At 40.0% G+C, this 17,164-nt stretch overlaps 1 protein-coding gene across 1 annotated transcript in view; it reads left to right on the top strand.

Moving 5' to 3' along the window:
* Positions 1–1,150: 1,150 nt before the first annotated feature.
* The window catches only part of Maob (monoamine oxidase B), a 121,798-nt gene continuing 105,784 nt past the window's right edge, over positions 1,151–17,164 (top strand). The window contains exon 1 of the mRNA XM_036174523.1: positions 1,151–1,351. Within this exon, the coding sequence (XP_036030416.1) occupies positions 1,306–1,351 (46 nt within the window). The 5' untranslated portion in view covers positions 1,151–1,305. The remainder of the gene's footprint in view (positions 1,352–17,164) is intronic.

The following is a 17,164-nucleotide window of genomic DNA, read 5'->3' as shown; positions in this document are numbered from 1 at the left end:
TCAGCTTAAGAATTTACAACCCTGTTGAATGACTGCTGCCTTTGCAAAGGCCTAGTCCCCAGACACTCAACCCAAGGTCTCATAAAAATAACTCACTGTTCTCTACTGGGGAACCCTGAATCCCACTTGCCTATCCAAGGCCTCTCCCCTGCCATAAACAACTTTCTGGGAACCAGCCTCCATGGTTTACACCACAGATGCATCGGGTTGTTCAATAAGCAGTTGGTTGCATTATTTTCCTAATGTAACTAGGAATTTTAGGGCTTTTCTGATGGTAGGCAAGGGCTTTACCACTGACCTACCCTTCTCTGATCTCCTCCAGATGACTTTTTCTATGGCTTGTAAAAGTAGGGAAAAAATTAGTGTCTTTAGGCTATGTGCCTCATCAAATGTTAGAGTAGTAGCTCTTTGCAGTTAACTAAACAGTGCCACGGTGTGTGAGGGGTTGGGGGTGGGCACAGAGCAGATGATTGAAATAGAGATGGCTAGGGCTGGTAATAATTTTATTTGGTCAGTAAGATGAGCCTTGGACTCTTCCTTCCTTTTATTGTTATTTTTGGAAGTGGGCATATATTAATCAAACATATCTATGGGGTACGATGTGATTTTAATTTTTGTATGTATATGGGTGTTTTGCTTGCATGTATGAATACATCGTGCATGCCTGATGCCCACTGGAGACCAGAAGAGGGTGTGGGATCCTCTGGGACTGGGATTACAGGTGGCTATGGGTGTTGGGTATTGTACACGGGTCCTTTGTTAGAGCCATCACTCGAGCCCTCAGAGGTGACATTTTAATACACAATTTTTCTTTCTAGCATATTACTTAGTACTTTGCTTTCTTCTTGTGTGAAATGGGTCATTGTGAATTTGAACGGGAACCTTGCACAATGAGTTTAACACAGTACCTGGCAGTTGAAAGGCTCTCAATCTTTGATACTTTACCCTGATAAGAAGACATTCCAGCCCCTCAGTTGCATAGAGCAATCACGAGGCTGACTGGAAAACATTTGCAGAAGGCAATGGGGGTGTTGACTCAGGGGAAGGACTTTAAGGTTCCAGGTCACTGTCTCAGCCGACTTGTCCTCCCTCCTCAAGCCTGGTTTGTCGGGCAAGGGGCGGAGACTAGAGCTCCACCAGGCTTGCACGCCCGCAGGCGGGCGGGGCTTAGAGTCCAGGCACTCCGCCAGTTTATAGCCCTTCTGCCCCGGCGCTAGTGTGAGGGGACAGTGCGCAGCGCGGCCGCAGGCAGAGGTCCTGGCACACTAGCAGCCGACGTGGGCGGCCCGGAACCTGGCGAGCACCATGAGCAACAAATGCGATGTGATCGTGGTGGGGGGCGGCATCTCAGGTCAGTCGCCACTGTCAACTCCTACTGTTCTCAGACAAGTGGCTGGCTCTAGGGAGGCCAGCAAGGCAAAGGGCGGGGGCTGACCCCAGAATCCCGACTGTTGGTGTAACTGAGGCTGGACCTATAGGTGGAATTGAGCTACTGTCTGGCTGTGTTCTCCTTGGGGAATGGATTTAATGAGTCTCTAGCCACAAGTGGGAGACTGGAAGCACGCTGAGGGTTTGGTGTTAGACTTTGAACTTTTCCACCAAGAATGCTTCTAGGCTTGCTGGAATTTTCCAACTGAGGGGAAAGGGGACTAGAAGCTGGAGACACTTGTGGGTGTTGGGATACGCTCAAAGGTCAGAAATTGGTTCCTGGCCTATACATGTTACTTACTCAGAAAATTTGTCATTGAGCAAGTGGTCTTTAAAAAGAAAAGGGGTTAGATCCTGTTACCAAGCATTTTTCAGACTTCCCTAATTCTCTGTAGTCCCCTGATTGCCATGAGTCCAACAGAGCCAACAGTGTCTTCTTGGCAAATGCTTCTTTTAGCCCCACCCAACCTGGCATTCTCTCCTTGAGTATTGTAGGGTGACCAAGTTGCTACTAGGCTCAAGTCCAGGCCATATTTCATAAGAATGGGGACAAAGACTGCCCATCTATAGGGAGACTGTGGACACAGCAAGGACAAGAAGCACAGAAGCCCGAGATGGGAATGGGGAGTGCTATGAGGAATGGGGCTCTCTAAGAAAGCCCAGGAAGACTCCATGGTGTAGGGCCAGTGAGAATAAGCAATGTTCTCATCATGGGCAGTTTAACCCATACTATGACTCCCAGGGGATCCTGTTATTGGAACAGTAATGACTGAGCTATCAAAATCTGTAGACAAATTGTTTAAAGATTTGCCTTTATTTGATCTTAAATGACCACATGGAGCAGGAGCTGGTCTGTCTTCCTGTCATGAGCATTGGGCAGGGTGACTTGACTCTGGGAACCAGAGAGAGACCACGAGCATTAGATGTTGGGTGCTGATCTTGGCTCTGTGTTTTCATGGCAGCCCTCCTCACCTTTGGGTCAGAGCAGAGTGGTCTGTGTAGCCAGCCATGTTGAACTTACCCATAGCAGACAAGCAGCCTGGAACTGCAGATGCATTGATCTGTGAGCACAATGTGCTGACATGGCAAGAGTGGGCACATATTCAGCTTTCATGGCAATGCTTTTAGTGTCTTCTCTACAAGAGAAACTTGGACTTCAAAGCCTTTCCCACCTAGATGCAGTAGAAAATGTTACTGCTCCAGACAGTCTTGCTCAACACTCTAGCTCGTGGGAACCTGAACCTTCTCTTTCCAGGCCACTAACTACAATCCTTTACTTTAAAAAATGCCCTGGGAGGTTTTCTACTTGTTCCCCATTACTTTGGCCTTCCTGATTGATGCTTCAAATCTTCAACAGTATGCTTGGGTGGTAGTAATTCATGCCTTTAATCTCAGAACTAGAGAGGCAGAGACAAGCAGATCTCTGACTTCAAGGCCTGGTCTGCAGAGCAAGTTCCAGGACCACCAGAGCTACATACACAGAGAAACCCTTTCTAGAAAACTCAAGCAAACAAGCAAGCAAACAAAAAACCAAAAGAACAGTATGTTTATATTTTTAGTGCAGAGCAGAACCCACAGCTTTACCATACCATGCAAGGCCTCTTCTGTTGAGCTACATCCCCAGTCTCTATGCTGCAAACCTTCAAACTCCCTGAAATTATTCATGTTAGACTTACACAGGAGAGGGGTACAAATGTTTAACTGTTTTCACAAACCTTCATGAACCTCTGCATTAACTCTGATCAAAACAAAGGGATGATGAAAAAGTTTTCCTTTGTCTGGAATTTTGTGTGGAATGGAGATTGTTCTAATGAAAGCAAGGGGTTCAAGGCCTAGACTTACCCAATTGCTGTATCTGCTACTTGCTAATAACAGCAGCTGATCATAGTCAGATTATAAGACTATTGTGAAGGGCCAGTGAAAAATGTGAGCTCTGGTCTTGAAAAGTCTAAAATATGGCATCCAGGGGTCAAATGGAAGACAACTGTACATGGTAGCACACATTCAGATTCTGTGTGATGGAAGGAAGAAGCAGGAGGATAGGAGGACTGAAACTTCAAGGCCAGCCTCCTGCAACATGACCCTTTCTTAAACAACAACAAAAGATCTATCACTCTGAGAAGGGACTTGTGAGATCAAAAGAACAGTCCAAGGAGACATGATTTCTTGTGGTCTGTGTTGCAGTAGGGTAACTGTAGAGACCCCAAAATGCACCATAAATTAAAACAAGGACTAGAAAGGAGAATTATTAATATTTTCATCACAAAAATACTTAATGTTTGAGCAGATAGAAATGTTTATTCTTATTTGAATACTACACTGTGCAAAACGGTATCAAAATATCACCTAGTACCTGAGAAATATGTACCTTTGCTGTGCTGGGAATGGAGCACAGACCTCAAACATTTTAAATAAATGCTCTACCACTGAGTTACATCTCTAGTTCTGCATCATTTTTATTTATAAATTACATATTGTTTTTGAAAAGACAGAGACTAGGAAGATCGCTCAGTCAGTGTAATATTTGCTGCACAAGCATGAGTACTAAGTTCAATCCCCTCCCCCAGCACCCATGTAAAATACAGCTGACAAGAATGTGAGAGCTTGAAGATAAGGACTAGGTCTGTGGAATGTTATCTATTGCAGAAGACACAGCAGTTGCAATCATGAACTCACAGCAGCTGCAGTTGCATGCACTGAATTTGCAAAAGAATGGGCCCATCAACAGTCAGGTATGGATAGAGGAGAGGTTCATGGGGTCCACTGCTGGACTATTTGCTATTGATAGATTCAGGGAGAGGTAAAACCATTAACTTCAGCTAAGTGCTCACTGATGACCCCACCAGGCTCCAGTAGGTAGTTCAAATCCACTGGTCACACATATAGCCCAGGTTAAAAGAAATGCATCACAAAATAAACTAAGGTTGTGAAAGGGACTGGTATCAGTGAACCAATGAGGTGGTGATTGATAGGAATAAGAGGGAGATAAGAAAGGATGGTGGTGAGAGAATGATCGAAAATTGCACACACACACACACACACACACACACACACACACACATAAATGACAAAATTTAGCAATTAAAAAAGAACAGTAGATGGAGCTGGAGAGATTGCCTTTGCAGAGAACACAGGTTCTAGTCCCAGTACCCATCACAACAGTCTATAATGCAGTTTTAGGGGATCCAAAACGTTCTGGTCTGTGGGCTTCAGGTATGCACATGGTAGACATATATGCAGGCAATTACTCACACACATAAAGTAAAAAAATCTTTAAAATATTTATAAAAATCTAAACAAAACAGCTGGAAACAAAGGTACATATTTGTAAGCCCAGGCCAGTGAGACACCCTATCTTAAAAAAAAATACACAGACAGCACCTGAATGTTGACCTCTGGCTTACACACAAACACACACACGGAGTGGGGGGGTTACATGTATAATCACACATACATATAAGTACACACACAACCACACACAAATATATGCATACCACACATACACAGGTACACACACATACAAACACACACATGAGGGAGCTGATGTCTGTGAAAGCAGGAGTCTGTTCTTTCATTTAATAAACATTTACTCTCATCTCACACAAAGGGAATTAATCTGAGTTCGTTGATCCCAGAGGCTCACAAGTGAATGTGAAAGAATAAATAAAAATGCTCTGTGGCAAGTGCATTAGTAGACACACAAAATTCTAGAGAAGGTGATTGTAGAAAATATCAGAATCTGAGAGAATCTGAAAACTTCCCAAACCAGAGGAATGAACTGGGCTTTAAAGAATGAAAATAAATTCATCAGTAGACTAGATGATAGCAGCATTTTAAACTAAAGGAAAACTTGCATATGATCGTACATGTGAAGGGACCTAGTAGCATGTTCAGAAAACAGAATTTCAGAAGAGGCAGGAAGATTATAAGAGCTGAAGAGCCAGGAAATCTGCTGTAAGGTTGTGTCTCTTGGGAAGCTTCAGCCATGATTCCTCAACAATAAAGCTGCCTAATCAAGACCCGAACAACTACAGCACCAATAGACATGCTAACACAGAGGGGGAAGAAAATCTCATGGGTCCTACTCCTCGACAAAAAAGTCTAAGCAACTAAGGAATGCTCATAGTGGGAGAACATAGCCTTCCCCAGGGAAGAGCCTCCAATGGGTTACCCACTACCAACTGGTCAGGCCTGAATAAACAAACCAAGCAGGTTGTGTTTATATATTTATGCATTTGAATGTATATGTATATACATAGATGTGTGTGCATATTATATATACATACATATGGAGGCATGGATTTGAAAAGGGATCAAGAAGAGATATGGGAGGTTTGGAGGGAGAAAAGGGAAGGGGGAAACGATATAATTATATTTTAATTTCAAAAATTAAAAATAAAAACCTCTTAAGGAAAGAATTTCAGTGTAAAGAATGGGGAGAGGTGTAACAGAAACAAAACTAAATAGGTCAGTTGGGATCTTGACCTGGTGGCGCAAGCCCATAATTCCAATGTTATGTCTGGGTACACAGCAAATTGATTTTTTTTTGTTTTTGTTGTTTTTTGAGACAGGGTTTCCCTGTGTAGCTTTGGAGCCTTTCCTGGAACTCACTCTGTAGACCAGGCTGGCCTCGAACTCACAGAGATTCACCTGGCTCTGCCTCCTGAGTGCTGGGATTAAGGGCATGCATACCACCGCCCAGCAGCAAATTGATTTTAAATAAAATTTCCAAGCGTTCTTTTAAAGATCATGAGAAGAATTGGGGAGAGCCTTTGATGTTTTTATCATCTTCTGTAGTGCACGAATGTGATCATTTTTAATTCCTGAAAGATCTGTGTGAGATGCCTGGGAACGTGGAGAAAGTGCTGCCATAAAAGGAACTGAAAGGGACAGAGAGGCCGGGTTGGGAGAAAAGTCTGCACAGCTGAAGAGGGAAGTGATAGGAACACACTTAGAAACAGAAATCTAGAAGCTGGAAATTAAAGGAGGAAACTGGTGCCACAGATGTGCATGACAGAGTTAAAGTCACTGCCATGGAAAAAATGAGCCAAGCCAAGTGGAGACTATACAGTTTTAGACTCTGGAGGTGATTGACACAGTGCTTTAAATTTCACAGTTTCCAGATTCCACTCTGTTTTTCACACTTTGCTAATGATTAAACTTGGGGCAAACAATCTGATAATTCCCTGATAAGTTTTAAAGCTGTCAGCAAATTTTAATCACTTCCTTTAGGATACACAGAGAGGCACATTGAGAGTATAGCTAGTTAATATATAACTTTCCATTTGATGCTTAAAATGTTTTGATGTGTGATTGAGGAAACCTTTTTAGACATGTCTGATTGTAAGTGATTCCCTACCATGGAAAGAGCAGTCATCCATTTCTTGAAACTTGGAGCTGGCAGGCAGCACAACAGTTTCAATTTGAATGTTTGGGTTGCTGCAGCCATGGGAAAGATCTTGCAAGTCTGGAGTGGATCCCACTCAATCATCAAAATAAAAACTAAGAAAGAGCAACTCAACACAGAAAAGAGAAAGATTTTGCTAGGTATGGGAAAGGAGAAGCGGGAAGCACATGCTTGAGATCGTTGGAGGGGCATGAACCAGCTTTATAAATCCAACATATGGTGGGTGAGTGATCTATATGGTTAGGAGAGTGAGCTGGCTGCTTGCTGGTGGGACTAACTTGGATAGGGAGTGTCATTCATAGTCATAAGAGATCATGAGTTCAGGGACACTGTGGGTAGAGATGCCTTTGGGATTAACAGCCATGCCACCTCTTCTTCTGTCATGAAAAGAAAAAAAAAATGGCTAATTTCTCCTTAAGCCAAAATGTTCAAAAATATCTATAATTTGATAGTGTGCTTGGAAATTTGTATATCCCAGCAGAGGAAAAACAGAAAGACCATGGCAATATTCAGTAAGCACAGATCGATGTTGTACAAACCACATGTGAGCCCTATTTCCTGTGCTCACCTAAGTGATTTTGTATGACCGTCTCATCACTTGCTTCCACATTTCTTTTTTTTTCACTAGAAAAGAAGGCTTATCAATTGATAAAAATGAACGAAAATTAAAAAATAAATTAGAAATTATTCCGAATGTGTACTAGGAAATTGTCAGTAAGAGAGGAAGGAAAAGACTGCTTCCATGAAAAACAAAGCAGGAGAAAGACTAGGTTTTTTTTTTTTTTTAAATTAACAAAAATTCTTTTAATTGTTTTACATACCAAAGATCCCCCTCTTACCTCCTCCCACCCCTCCAGCCTCCCCCTCTCAACCCACCTCCCATTCCCTCCTGCAAGAAGATAAGGCCTCCCCTGGGGAGGTACATTTAGTAGAGGCAGATACAAGCCCCTCCCCACTGCCTCAGGCTGTGTGAGCTGTTCCGTCATAGAAGTGGGCTCCAAAAGTTGGCTCATGCACCAGGGATGGATTCTGATCCTACTGCCAGGGGGCCCCTTAAGCAGATCATGCTAAACAACTGTCTCGTTATGCAGAGGGCCTAGTCCAGTCCCATGCAGGCTCCACAGCTGTTGATCTAAATTTCATGAGTTCTCACTAGTTTGGTTTGGTTGTCTCTGTAGGTTTCCCCATCATGACCTTGATGCCCTTGCTCTTAGAATCCCTCTTCCCTCTCTTCAACTGGACTCCCAGAGCTTTGGCCTGCTGTTTGGCTGTGGATCTCTGCATTTGGAGAAAGGCTCTAGGATGACACTTAGGGTATTCACCGATCAGATTATTGGGGTAAGCCAGCTCAGTCACGTTCTCCACTCTAGCTAGTAGTCTAAGCTAGGGTCATCCTTGTGGATTCCTGGGAACTTCCCTAACAACCGGTTTCTCTCTATCCCCATGATGTCCCCCTCTATAAAGCTATCTCTTTCATTGCTCTCCCACTCAATGCCTGTTCCAGGTCTACCATCCTGTTCCCTTATGTTCTCATCCTCCATCCCCTACCCCCCATTGCCCTAGTTTTAAAAGCAACTGAGAGTCCAAAGGGTCCAATTAGGGGAAAGGAAGGAAGCAGGGGGATGTGAGAGAAAGAATGGGATCAGGTATGCTTTATGCTCTATGCAGATGTCACAAGTACACACATTGCCTTTCCAGTTGCTATTGTGACTCACAAGGCCTTTTTTTCTGTTTTCTTTTTCTTTTTTACCAATTTTTCAGAGGTTTAGAAAGAAGGTTTTTGATTTGCTTTGCTTGAATTTTGGGACAGAGAACCTTTTTCTTTTTCACTTTTCTGAAATCCACTGAATTCTATGTTATACACTCATCTGAGGGAAGGCAGCCAGAAGGAGCTAGAGGGAAGAAAAGAAGGGGGAAAGTGATGTCATTCTATGTCAGTCCAAACATGTTTTTAAAAGCACATTCAACATGTAATTATTACAAAATAGAGCCCTCATCTTTGTACTGTAAAAATCATTACCATTATATGCAATGCATATGTATTTTTAATTTTGATTGTAATTTTTATCTTACAAATATATGGTGTGTTACATGATAATCTTTTACATTTATATAATCTGTAATGATCAAATCAGGGTACTTAATATTTTTTATCACCTTATTCAAATTTTTTCACTTACATATGATAATTGAACACATTTGTGGGGGCACAGTGTGATATTTTGATAGATGTAGATAATATGTTATAATCAAATTGGAATAATTTGTGTCCCCACTTTCTGATCATTGCTTTTTGTTTGGAGACTTCTAGATGCTCTCTTCACAAGAAAGATAAATGGATTATAAAGTAGATTTCATTAGTGAGACTGCTGTACCTAATGTATCTGATATAAGCCAGAATTATCTTTTTTTCAAGTTAATTGACATGTAACACCTGTACATATTTAGGAAATATTACCTGATAACTTCACACACACACACACTGTAATCAAGTCAGAGAAACTAGCATTTCTTTTTTCTTTAAAAGATGTATTGTTAGCTGGGCAGTGGTGGCACAAGCCTTTAATCCCAGCACTCGGGAGGTAGAGCCAGGCAGATCTCTGAGAGTTTGAGGCCAGCCTGGTCTATAGAGCGAGTTCTAGGACAGGCACCAACGCTACACGGAGAAACCCTGTCTCAAAAAACCAATAAATAAATATGCATTGCTTTGCATTGGAGCCTTTGATTATCTCTTTTAGCACTTAGCAGAATGTATAATAAATTGTGGCTGTGGATTATAGCTCAGTAGTAGAGTGATTTCTCAACATGCACAGGGCCTTGAATACAACCCTCAGAACTTCAAAATAAAACAATTTAAAAAATTGCTGTATTCTGTAGGCCACTGATAATGCTATAGAACATTCTAACTTATCTTGTATATGACTGTGTTCTGCTACCTGTCTGACTGTATGACCTTACTCTGACCCTTCCCAGGCCCTAGTGATCATCATTTCACTCTCTTCTGTGAGATCAGCAGTTTGGCTTCCAAACATAAGTGAGTCATGCACTGCTTATCTTTCTGTGCCTTGGTTATTTCTCTTCATGTAATTGCCTGTCCCTGAGAGCAGAAATGGGCACTTCTAAATGTAATAAGTACTTCCTTTGCAGGAGCCAGTAATTTTTCTGGAAGTGACACACATAGGAGGTACCAACAGAATGTGTGCTTAATTCAAGCATTGGTAGAGACGGGCCCACTTCCAGCTTTAACTGCCATAGCCCATCCTTCAACCTCCCATCAAGGGGCTGGAGGAGCTCAATGATTCCTCATCTGGAGAAATTTGTGAGGCCCTAGAAGCCTTCAGCATTGCCCCAGCCATGCTGATGTTCTAACTCTGATGTAGTTCTTATTGAGACCCCTTGACCCCTGTCTTCATTATAATAAGAGGTAAATACATTAAGAACAAACAATGATATCCATTCAATACTCTTATTTAATAACAGTAAAAGACCTGGTGTATTGAGCATTGTTTAAATGCTTGACTTTTCACGGCAGTGTCATTAGGACTCTAATGACAATACCTCCTTACCCCTAGGGTATATTGGTAGGAGGAGCCTGTTAGTGGGCTGTGTAGGCAGAGCCACATATCACTAGAGACATAGTTTCTGGTCTTTGTACATCTTCAGAAGTCACCAGAATGGGCTTAAGACACAACTGATTCTTTGACCATGACTGCAACATTCTCCCCCACTAGCTGGGCATTGAAGTCTGGGCTCCCTGCCATACAGGGGCAGCAGCAGTGGCAGAAACTTCAAGCATTATACCCTGCCTGGTCCTATCTAACAAGTTTTGCTACCTTTGGTAAAATAGTTAATCTTCCCCTGCCTTCATTTTCTCATCTGGAAAATGGGGATAATAATAATATCTGTATTAGCTATTACATAAAGTAGTTGAGAAGAATAAAGAAAAAATGTATGTTAGGTGCTTTGAAAGGGGTTTAGCATCTGTAAAGTATACAATAGATGTTGACTATTCTTGTTAATCAGGCTCACAAGGTGACCACTTACTCAGTAGTAGATCAAGAAATTGGCTTGCAGTATTAGCTTGTGTCTACACACACACACACACACACACACACAAAGAGAGAGAGAGAGAGAGAGAGAGAGAGAGAGAGAGAGAGAGAGAGAGAGAGAGAGAAAACAAGGACTATTATAAAGGGGAATTCTGCTTGCAAGCTTCCAAACACTGCTTATTTTGCTCACATATACAGATGGTATATGAAGCTAGTGATTGAATTTAAAGAAAAAGCTTAAACTCACCTTGAAAGATATGTCTAAAACATAAATGTGTCCAATATTATAAACTCAAAACATACTGCTATATAAAGACTTACAGTTGATTTGATGCCTGCAGACATTGTTAGGACTGGCCCTGTTTTCTGTCACAGTTCTATTCTGTGAAAACCTCATTACCAGAGAAACAAAGTTTAGTCTTCTAACCTTTGTCCAGTGCAGCCATTTCTCTACAACAATAATTTTGTTGGACACATGGTCTCACTCTGATGCTCAGGCTGTTCTTAATCTTGAGATGCTCTGGTCTCTTCTTTCTGGACACTGGGATTACAGGTGTGTGCCACCATGTCCAGCTGTGAGATGATAATAATTAACTCTACTCTGGTATCATTCACTCACTCACATGGTTGCAAGTACACATGTACTCGCATGCAAGTACAAGATTTTAGTAATTACTTTGTGTGATCTGCACATAATTAAATTTGTTTCAAATACCACAGCATATAACTGAGGAACTCAGTTGTTCTAACGATTTCCATATTTTTGACAAAATAAAACATACAAGTGGACACTGACTCTGATTTATCTCGTGAACTTGAAGAGATACTTTAGTTTCTAGGTTATTTCTCCAAGATGCTGGCCTCCAGTAGTGCTGACACAGTAAAGTCCATATAATGACATTCCATTGTTGATAGTATTGTCTCCAGATATCAATAGTGATAAGTGATGTGTTACCTCCCAAATTTAGTAAATTCATATATTCATTTCTATTTATGTTCAAATTCACATATATAGTGATAGATATTCCTTAAATTATAATGTCTCCAACTTAAAGAATATATAAAATTGGTGATATTAAATCATTACATGTGACAAGATCAATGTGAATGGTAGGTGCCAGGACCCAGGATGAATGAAACGTATACAGTTGCATATGACATTGCGCAAGAACCACCCAGAACTTCACCTTCAGCTTTTGGTTTGATGGACATGATACTTATAATCTTGGCAGTGTCCCATATCTGTCTTTATTAATGTGTCTCTTCTACTGTGCCTTATTTAAATTATCTGTTCAAGGATGGGGTTAAAGCTCAGTCAGTAGAGTGCTTACCTATCATGAACAATGCCCCCAGTTCCATCCACAGTGCTGCATTAACCAACCATGTTAATTCATGCCTTGTATTCTCAGTGCTCAGGACATGGAAACATAAAGACTGAAAGTTCAAAATCACTCTCAGTTACACAGTGAGTTTCAGGTCAGCCTGGAGTACATGAGACAATGTCTCAAAAGACAAAGATCTGATTAAGGAGTTGTGAATCTTCACCTGATCATGAACTGGTCAATAGCAGAGACATGCTATGATTTGTCTTACCATCTCTAATCTTCCATATCCCCCAGAAATTGAGTTAAACCAATAGAATTCCTTGGAGAGGATTATGGGTCCTCCCAGGCTCTGAATATAGATAAGGTACTCTCTGTAGTTGAGAACCTGTTGAAGAATGGAGCTAATCATGTCCCTCCCAAAAGATGAGGGCTAACCTTGATGTGAAGCCCAGGAGTTAGAGTAGCTTGAGACTTGACTTCAAATCCCAACTGGTTTTCTAAATATGCAACTTGGAAAAGCCAATACTTGCTCAGTTTCAGGATCTTTCTCTGTAAGTGGGAGCTGGTCCATCACTAAAAATTGAGTTTGCTGTTTTTACAAGTCACTGGGTAATACTTCACTGAAGGAACTCTGAAAACTTGAATGATTAAATGCATGTCAGAAGGAGAGTCTCTGTTTAGATGCACTATGGACCTAAAGAACTGGTGGTATTGTCCCTCATCAGAATGCTTTGGAGATGTGTTCTGGTTATATGTGTGGAATCCCATTTTCCTTTTTCAAGGGATTGTTTAATTTTATTTTATGTTGATGAGTGCTTACTTACATGTATACATGTACATCATGTATGTGCTTGATATCCACAGATCCCAGAAAAGGGTGTTCGATTTCCTGGAACTGGAGTTACAGATTGTTGTGAGCTGCCATGTGGATGCTGGGAATTGAACCTCAGACCTCTGCAAGAGCAGCAAATGCTCTTAACTGATGAGTTATCTCTCCAGCCCTGACTTTACATTCTGTCAAGAGCTCACTAGGCTCTACATAAAACTAACTTATACAACAAGAGGAGTGCAAAGGGATAAAATTCTTCCTCGATTTTGAACACTCAAGTGATAAACTTTCTTTGAGATAATATTTTTAGTGATTTCTGAATATAAAAGCATCTTGAGATTTTTCCTTATTAGGTAAGACCACCTTCCCCCCACACACTTGTTTCATTTTGTGTTGTGTTAGGGATGAAACCTAAGTTCTTATACTTACTAAAAAAGTATTCCTCTGCAGAGCTACATCCCCAGCCTAAGAACACCAAATTTATTTATTTCTCTAAATGCTTTTTATTTTCATAAAATATTTTATTCATTTTAATAATTTTTTACTTTTTCACTTTTATTTATTTATTAGTAGCATGGTGTGTGTGTGTGTGTGTGTGTGTTTAATGTATGGGTGGGTATTAGTGACATGGCATGTGTGTGTAGGTCACAGGACAACTTTGTGGATGCTTCTTTCTTTCAACTGTTACATGGATGCAACTCACCAAATATTAGTCATCTTATGATACACAGTGTAAATGGAATCTGCAATGTTTAATGTTTAAGCTCTTGTTCTTGTGTCAATTTTTTCTCATCATTATTTTGCTCTGGCTTGCTCAGCAGCAGCATTTCCCAGAATTGCATAATGACAACGGTGTGCTGACAGGTCTTAGTTTTCTTTACTCCTAGTCCCAACATGCTCACTCCCTTTCATTAATCTCTCCAACATTTCTAAAAATTCTTTCATATTAAATGTTGAGTCAGTCATGGCTTCATCATTTGGAGGTGAGGCTGTGTTTTTTCCTCCCAAGGCTCTCAGTGGTGTTTCTATCTTAAATGGCATTTTGTTTTTAATTTTATCACACTTCTATTGGCTATTCCAAGTTTTCTACATTACAGCAGCAAACCGTTGAGAAAATTCTTTGTCATTTAACAAAAGGTTAAATGAAATATCAACAGCCAATTTAGTTAATAATCAGAATCCCCTCAGAAGTTTGAAGAAACAATGCCACTTAAATAAATGAAAGCTGCAGTCATCCCATCTTTGTGATTTATACTTTAACAAACATTTTTAGAGAACTGGGAATATTTTTAATAGCAGAAACTATAGAAATAATACATTTTTGTTGAAAAACCTATAAATTTACAGAAAATGGCAAGAAGGAAATGAAAATCAGGTATAATTAAATCTCATAAAACTATCTACTCTTATTATTTCAATTATATATGTTCTTCATGGAAACTATTTATTATATACTCATTATTATCCATTTTAAAACTAATAACATGTTATGAATGCAAATATATCTTTTTATTATTTATTTATGCTTACTGAAAATTCATATAATAAAAATATACTGATTACAATTTCCCCTCCTCCTTTTCTTCCCACATCTTCCCTACCTCCCCACACATCAAACTCCATGCATTCTTTTTCTCTCTTTAGAGAAAACAAACAGAAAAGAAAAAAGAAAACAGAACACAAACCACCATAACACAAACAAAACAAAACAAATCCAAAACAGTACACACACACACACACACACACACACACACACACACACACGCACGTACAAACAAAACCCATAAAGACACAAAATTGGAAAACATAATATATAAGCAAAAGACCAGTATGATAAAAAGAAATGCCCCCAGAAATCCAGTCTGACCAAAACTGTTATCTCCAAAAATACCATTTATTTCATTTTCTGTTGGCCATCTACTGCTGGGCATGGGGTTAACATACCCAGTGATAGTCTATCGGAGAAAACTAATTTTTCCTTTGAAACATTTTTTCTAATTGAAGTTGTCAGTGAGAGATAGCTTAGCTTCTGGGTTAGGGATGGGAGTTCCTGTCCACTTCCTCTCTCAGGGCTGGGACCCCATCGGGCTTGAGTCCTCCTCCTACCCAGCCCCAGTGCTCCAGCAGACTTGCTTTCTTCTCTTTTTCTAAATCTTTCACAAGGAGAGAATTCCATAGATCATTTACATTGGCATATCTACATCTTACATGTTCTTCCCTCAGATGCTGGTTTTCTTATATTTGGTTTTGTTGATACTGAACCTTACTATACAGCTCAGGGTTACCTGGAACTCACTTAGCCTAGGCTGGACTTGAGCTCTTTAGGTAGTCCAAGATGGCCTCAAATTTGAGGTTTTCCTGCCCTCCCGCCTCTGAATTCTGGGATTCCATATGATCTTGATAAGTTTATAAGAATATTTCATATTATTGTATTATAACTTATTTAATGCATCATCTATTGAACACTAGTGGGTTTTTTTTTCCAAATTTCTTCTCATTTAGACAAAGCTATCATATATACAAATTGTTGTGCATAATTCTATTTCTTTAGGAAATTCTCAGAAATAAATTTTGGGAATCCTTTCAGTTCTTTTAGTATTTCAAAACTCCCACCCCAGGCAAATTTCACCAATTTACTTTAGTAATGAGCTTCTTAGTCAATTAAAAAGGCAGCCAACATTTTCCCTATTTGTGGTGCAGCACAAAGAAACCCGTGATTCTTCATCAGTTCAGAACTGTAATGCATTGAAATTGTTGATAATAGAAGTCATAAACAGATTTTTTTCAAATTTTAGTGAATTTTTCTGTCTATAAATGTTCAGTTGATACCTTATGTCTACAATGTCTTACTATGAAAAAATATTTTTACAACTTTTTAAAATATTGGATACAATTTAGCCTATTCTTCTAGAAGTCTACCATCATTAATTAACTGATATGTTTTGTTATAGAAAAGAAAATAGCCTTATAAGCAATCATTTTCTGTGACTAATTATTTTTACCCATCTGGATAAGATGGAAATACAGTTTTATCCACAGTCTATTGTAACAGCTGATCAAACAGCTGTTTCATGGTTACATTTTATTTTCTTCTCCAGCTTACATTTGTATCCTAGGATAGATTTTAGTGTACTTAAGAGAGATGTGACATACAGCCAACTGAGAATGACCCTTTCATGCTGTGCTAGGCAGTAACAATTAAACAGCCCTTGTTAAGCACCAATGATAAGCTCACATAAAGGTGTGCATTCAAATGAGTTGTTCTCATTTCATCAAATGTGTTTTCCTATGGTGCTGTTTCTGTGGGGGACAAAACTAAGCTTGCTCATTTGTTCATTGTTTGGTTACTTTGTTTACTCAACAAACCTCTACTGAGTGCAGTATTTACCAAGCATTGAGCTAGTGTAAAGAGATATGGATGGGCAATACCTTTGTGATGTACACTAAGCAGAGAGAGGCAAAGACACAGGGAAGTCCATGAAGGATAGTGTGTTGAGAAAGACATGGTTATGTACTTTAGAAGAGACATTGGCAGGGAAGAATGGCCTCTTTACTTTAAGGTCTCAGAGACACTGGAGGAAAAATTGTCAATATTTATTGAAGAGCTCCTCAGCTTATTCAAATATTACTCTCTCATATATACCTTTAAGTAGATAAAATGTAAATCTATAGTTAATATACTTAGAATATTGGAATTTTAGTTTATTCTTTGACTTTTAAAATGACAGTGTAATTGATTCTGTAGCATGCTGTCAAAGATCCATACAGAACAGTCTGAGAATGTCAGCTGCTACTGGCCCACATTTGAAAATTTCTCTCGAAATTGCCCTTGGCTGGAGGAAATGGACTCTTGCATGAATGAAGGCACCCTACAAGCAGTGAGTTGGTGTAAAGGACTGGACTCCTTGTCTCAATTGAGGGGACTCTGAAGTACAGAGCTCAAGTACAGAGCTGCTCTCTGATTTCCCTGTTGTGATTATGTCTCAGTTGAATCCTTCTCTTCAGCAAAATGCCTCCCATCTTTGTACATGTTGAGTCTTTGTAAGGCTTCCATATACAAACCTCTCTCTGAAGCTGTTTGCCCATGGCCCTAATATAGGCAGATAATGGTTGAGCAGCATTCTTG

This window comes from Onychomys torridus, chromosome X (assembly GCF_903995425.1).
Source record: "Onychomys torridus chromosome X, mOncTor1.1, whole genome shotgun sequence".
NCBI classification, from domain to species: domain Eukaryota; kingdom Metazoa; phylum Chordata; class Mammalia; order Rodentia; family Cricetidae; genus Onychomys; species Onychomys torridus.
This window is presented reverse-complemented; position numbering and strand designations above follow the sequence as displayed.